Below are 5,504 nucleotides of genomic sequence, written 5' to 3' on the forward strand. Positions count from 1 at the left end.
TTCAGCTGCTCTGCCACCGGGGCCGGCAGCATCTCCTCCAGCAACGCCTCTAGATATAACATGAGTCAATCAAAAAGATGGACAACCTACTACTGAAAATAGAACTAGAATCATATATACGTTTTTATATTTTTTTTATAGCTTATCCTCACCGGTTTTCTTTTTTTCTTCCTGCAGCTGGTCGGTGCGCTCGTCCACTAGCGCCTCCAGGTTGTTTGCGTATTTCTCCATCATTGCAATCATATTATCAAATATATTTGGTTTCCTATAACATTTAAAAAGGGGTGTTTATTACAAATTGTCAAGTGAAGAATTCGTAAGTTGTTTATGTTTCAAACATCGTTTTTCAACCGTAAAATAATAAATTACTTATTGTCACAATTTTGGGTAGTACTGAATTAAATAAGGTCAAGTCAATACAAACAGGAATCACAGTGTCTGATGTTTACGCTCTAGTAACCATTAAAGGTAAGGTCGGGAACTCCTGCCCATTTGATTTCAACAAGTATATCCTTCCTGGTTATGTTACATGTCATAATCAACCTTATTATTTAAAAAAAGGTTTTTTAACGTTCCTTCACAATTGAGACTTAATCATAAACGGGAACGGATAATCTCGTGGCAGTTGTTTTTCATAAAAAAACTACTGGTTCCGTCTACTGGTTTTTGAATTTAATTTTAATATTGATATAGATTTACGTACATGCCTTTCCTGAGTGGGCGCAGGCGGGCCCTGATGGCTTTGAAGTCTGGCCGCAGCGCCGGCTCCTCCGCCCAGCACTCGGTGCAGCACTCGCGCACGCAATCGAACCGGCCCGACAGCGCTTCCAGTGGAGGTCTGCATGTTCATCGAACATAAATCGTTCATAAATCGTGGCCAAGCGCTAGTTTATTTATAGTAAAAAAAAATTAAAGATATCCTCTCTATCATATATAAGCAACTTGACTAGACAGATTGGAGATTTGGTTATTGCGTAGGTTTATGTCTAACTAACAAGTTTCGTTATTTTTTGAATAACTCTACCAATTACATACTCAAAATAGCGAAACTGCAGCTTCTTCTAACGATATTCCCGAGCAAAATAGTCGATCTATTTTAGCTGTGAATAATTTTCACCACATCCGTGAATTAGGATTTTATGATTCGGATTATTATACTAATATGTGAATGACATTTACGATCTCTTCAATATGACAGAAATATTATGTCGACCTCCTCTTGGAATGGTTTTAGGAAATTAATAAATAAGTTTACAAGACGACATTAAAATTCTATATTTTATGAGTGATAAATATAAAAAATAGGGTATGAAAATATAAAAATACCTCGAACGCACCGTCTTTCTGCACATTCGACGGGTTTTTACCGTTACAACAGTCCCAATAGTTAAACAATATTGCCATATGAGTGTGTGTACGATTGTTTAGCTGTACGTATGTATCCGTATAGACACATACCTACCTGAGGGGCGGGGTGTCGCTGGCGGCGAGGCGGCGCAGCAGCGAGGGCGCGGGCGGCGCGTCGCTGCCGAAGGGGCCGCGGCGCGCGTGCAGCTCGTACAGCAGCAGGCCGAAGGCGTACGCGTCCGCCTGCGGGGAGCCCCGCGCGCCCGCCGCGCCGCCCCGCCCCCAGCCCACCGCGCGGAGCAGCTCGGGCGACAGGTACAGCAGCCCTACACACGTCAATTATGTTATGGAGCCCTGGTACTTTTTTCAACAATCCAATGGTTACTTCCACTGCTATTTTACGTTTTCTTTTTTTATTAATTATAAGTCATCATCTACAGACTCTTGATCCGTACTCTTTTTTGCACAGTTCTTGTTCTTTTTTTCCTTTTTTATGATGCGTTATCCTTGTGCTACATTAATGAGATCCTTTTTATACCTATTTTTTCTTTTTTTCCAATATTTTTATTGACTTACTTTCCATCCTTTTTTGGTATAATATTTTATGTATAAACTAAATACAATACACAAAACACTTTCTGGTTCGGCAGTTCCGTACATACCTTCAATATGTGCTCTAAGCGCCCCGGGTTCCGAGGGCGGCAGCTCTCCCCTCCTGAACTCCCGAAGGCCGAAGTCCGCCAGCTTGACCACCCAGCGCGCGTCCACCAGACAGTTTGAAGGTCGCAGAGCACCGTGGTATTGCAGTGGGGATTCGTGTATGAATATCATGCCCTTTAAAAAATCACATTATTTTAAATGAAGTTTACTAGGTCGTCGTTTTTCCTCAAATACTAATAAAAGTGTCCACTGAAGTTGTCCATTTAGTAATACCGAATACTTTACGAACACTTTAAATTGAAAGTTATCTAAAACTTTATAAAAATATACAACAATGAGATCGTAATCCAATATTTAACTTTTATCCATAAAATTGTTATTATAAAGTTGTAAGATGCGGTTGAAGTTTGTTGAGTTCGAGTTATGTGTTGTGCTGTCGGTACTTACTCTGATTATATCTCCGACCAGTGACGCGATAAACATGTTGTCCAACTTGATGTCCTCATTTTCTAAGATATCCTTGAAGATGTAAAGTAACATGAAACAATAACAACACCATTTAATTGCACGAGGAAAAGAATATAGAAACTGCGATACATGTAATATTTTAAATTGAAATGAAATTAAGACTTTCTGTGTATTTTGAAGATTTGATTTGTAAAAACTGAACAAAATTTATATCACAACAACTTACTTTCAAACTACCCCTTGTGCAATATTCAGAAAGAGCACAAATATTGGGCGGCTCGATGCACGCACCGACGAAGCCGTTCAAATTGTCATGCTGCAAGTCCCGCATCTGCCAAAAAAAAATGTTTTCTATTTATATTCCACAATCTAGGTTTACTGATACTGAACCTCTATCACAATATCGTGTATCTTTCATGAAAATGGATACTAGTTTTATTTTAAATTAAATATGCTGTATACCAAAAATAAATAATAAAATACATCGTTACTTCATTAATTTCACTATAGTCATTTTACAACTCTGCGCATGACAAACAAAACACGCTGCTGAAAATATATTGAGCTTTTAAATGTAATTTGTTATTTTTTGTCTAACGCTCTTGTAACAATACATAAATAACACAAAATAAGCGAATCATCCTCGATTATTACATAGAGGTATACAATCTTCGATCAATCACGCATATTTTTTGAGAACATTCATCAAAGTCTATAAAAGCCCTTGTCAGTTAATCATAACAAGAAAAGAGTGTGAAAGAATACACGCTATAAAATGCTCAATTTATTGTAGTGCGTAGACAATTTTAAATACGAAATTAGTACTTATAATTAAACGGACAGCTCCTCACCTGACAACAACACTGATGAACGAAATTCCAAATAATATAAAAACGCAATAAATGAGAATATAAAACCTAAACTAAAATCATATTTTATCGATAAATTAACTAACCTAAACTTGTAACAATAATCTATACAAGTACTAACAATATTTTATACACATAACTTACACCACTTTAAGCACAATTGTATATTTTAATGTCTCAAGTCCCTAGTTTGTATAGCAACGTATAAGGCGTAACCGTCGCAAGAAAAAAAAATGTAAACTACCTACGGAGAATGTACAGGGTTCTCACAAACCAAAAGGTTTAAGAACCTAAAGTAAAAGATGAAGAGAATGTATTTAATATATTTGGAATAAATAAACAAATAAAATTGCAGTTGTTAAACTTACACAGATTTTAAAGAGAGTTTATTGAAGGCAGTAAACTTTAAGTGTTACACCAACAAAGTAGGTGCTATAAAACTTAAAAGATATTTGAACTGGAGTTTGATTTGAACAAACAAGTGCTAAGTTACTTGCAGCTGATCAAATCAACTTTATTTATAGAGCTCTTTAAAAGTTCGCGATCCAGGGAGAGGTTAGTCTGTCCTCTAAAGATTCTAATAATTTCCACATACAAGATAAAAAAATACCATTTTTTCGAAACGGGCTAGATATCAAGTGCACATTTTATTTTCCATAAAGAACATATTAAGACGTCAGCATAGTGTGATTTTATTACGTAATTTAATTTCGAAGCAATCAAATAGTAAACCACTTGGTAAACATAAGTAAATACTATGGGGAAAATTTGTTTAAGTAATTACGTGTAAATACAGTGGGAATGTTCGCATAAACGTCGGAATACTTTTTGCTTTCAATTTGTGTTATCAAGTGGAATAAACATTTGTCTTCTATTAAGAAAGATATTTTAGGCAGAGAAAGTGAATTGCGGTCCAAATTGAGACGTGATTTTATTTATCTAACGGGGCTTTGTTAGAAAATAAGACTGAAATAATTTGGACTTTGGAGGATTAAGAGGAAAATGAAGATGTTAAAAAGGTTATTTATTAAATACAAAATAAAGTAAGTAACTATAAAAATATATGATTCGGTTTTAAAAAAACGATTCCGTAAATTACTTTATCATATCTATTTGAAATAACATCGTATCTCCCAATAGCTGGTAAAAAGAGGGAGCTGCAGAAATTTCGCTTAAAAGGCTGATAGCGCTAAAACTGGTACTAATAAAAAAATATTACACAATAACAAGTAGCGAGTAAAATATATTTTTTTTTCCCATTCAACCATTATTTCAATTCCCATTAATTTGTTACAGCATGTCGGCAATGGCACGCTGAGAATTGTAATCCTGTTACTATGAAAATTTATACATTATACGACCCTTCGATAGCTTTCCTATGTCATTTAATGAAAACATAGTGTAGATAGCATCAGCGGCGAAAGCATTGTTGCATGTGGGTGGACAATATATTAAATGATCTGATTTAATTCCTGATTTTGTCTTCAATTTGTAGTGTTTCTAGTGGTTTGTAGACATCCTGCATATTTAAGAGGACTAATTTATGTTTTGACCTTATTGTTATATTTGAGGAAAACCGAGTTAACGTGAATTATTTATGTGAAAAATAATGTTGTTTCAAAACGAACCTAGGTCGAAACCGAAACACAGAGTTCCTCGGCATATTTCAATCATCCGGACAATTATTCAAAGTGAAATAAATGAAAGTGATTTATAATACGTCAGCTCATTCCCGGGCATTCGTGAGGAGAATTTGTTTGTTTTGCGGCATGCGGGTGCCTGATAAGGTATTTGATTTTGCTAAGAGGCTTAGGTACGCTTCCCTTACATACACGCACAGTTCATATTTCAGCTTAAGTAAACGTTCCCTATCGTCCGCCTAATAGGATTTACACATCAATCATTCGTCTTTATTCTTAAAGCGTAACATAAAAGGGGATATTTCCATAAAGCTTAAATGTATGCGCAGCCATTATGGGCTAATATCGGATGTTTCGTAACATACGAAATTATGTAATTTTCTGTATATTATAAGATAGCTGAAAGAAAAGATAACACGAATTCTAGTCACAGTGCAGCGCTATAATTAGGTTCTTACTATTTTAAGTTCCTTCTTGATTTCTCTGTTGATATCGATGTGCTGTCTGCGCACGCGCTTGA

At 35.7% G+C, this 5,504-nt stretch overlaps 1 protein-coding gene across 1 annotated transcript in view; it reads right to left on the bottom strand.

The window, feature by feature from the left end:
* Positions 1 to 6: 6 nt before the first annotated feature.
* The window catches only part of LOC106109071 (guanylate cyclase 32E), a gene marked incomplete at its 3' end in the record, with an annotated part of 29,882 nt that continues 24,384 nt past the window's right edge, over positions 7 to 5,504 (bottom strand). Inside the window, exons 13-20 of the mRNA XM_013290471.1 lie at positions 5,443 to 5,499; positions 2,702 to 2,806; positions 2,455 to 2,526; positions 2,010 to 2,181; positions 1,463 to 1,673; positions 704 to 838; positions 153 to 265; positions 7 to 49 (exon numbers count right to left, since the gene is read on the bottom strand). Of these exons, the coding sequence (XP_013145925.1) occupies positions 7 to 49; positions 153 to 265; positions 704 to 838; positions 1,463 to 1,673; positions 2,010 to 2,181; positions 2,455 to 2,526; positions 2,702 to 2,806; positions 5,443 to 5,499 (908 nt within the window). The remainder of the gene's footprint in view (positions 50 to 152; positions 266 to 703; positions 839 to 1,462; positions 1,674 to 2,009; positions 2,182 to 2,454; positions 2,527 to 2,701; positions 2,807 to 5,442; positions 5,500 to 5,504) is intronic.

Source organism: Papilio polytes, unplaced genomic scaffold (assembly GCF_000836215.1).
Source record: "Papilio polytes unplaced genomic scaffold, Ppol_1.0 DF821289.1, whole genome shotgun sequence".
In the NCBI taxonomy this organism is placed as follows: domain Eukaryota; kingdom Metazoa; phylum Arthropoda; class Insecta; order Lepidoptera; family Papilionidae; genus Papilio; species Papilio polytes.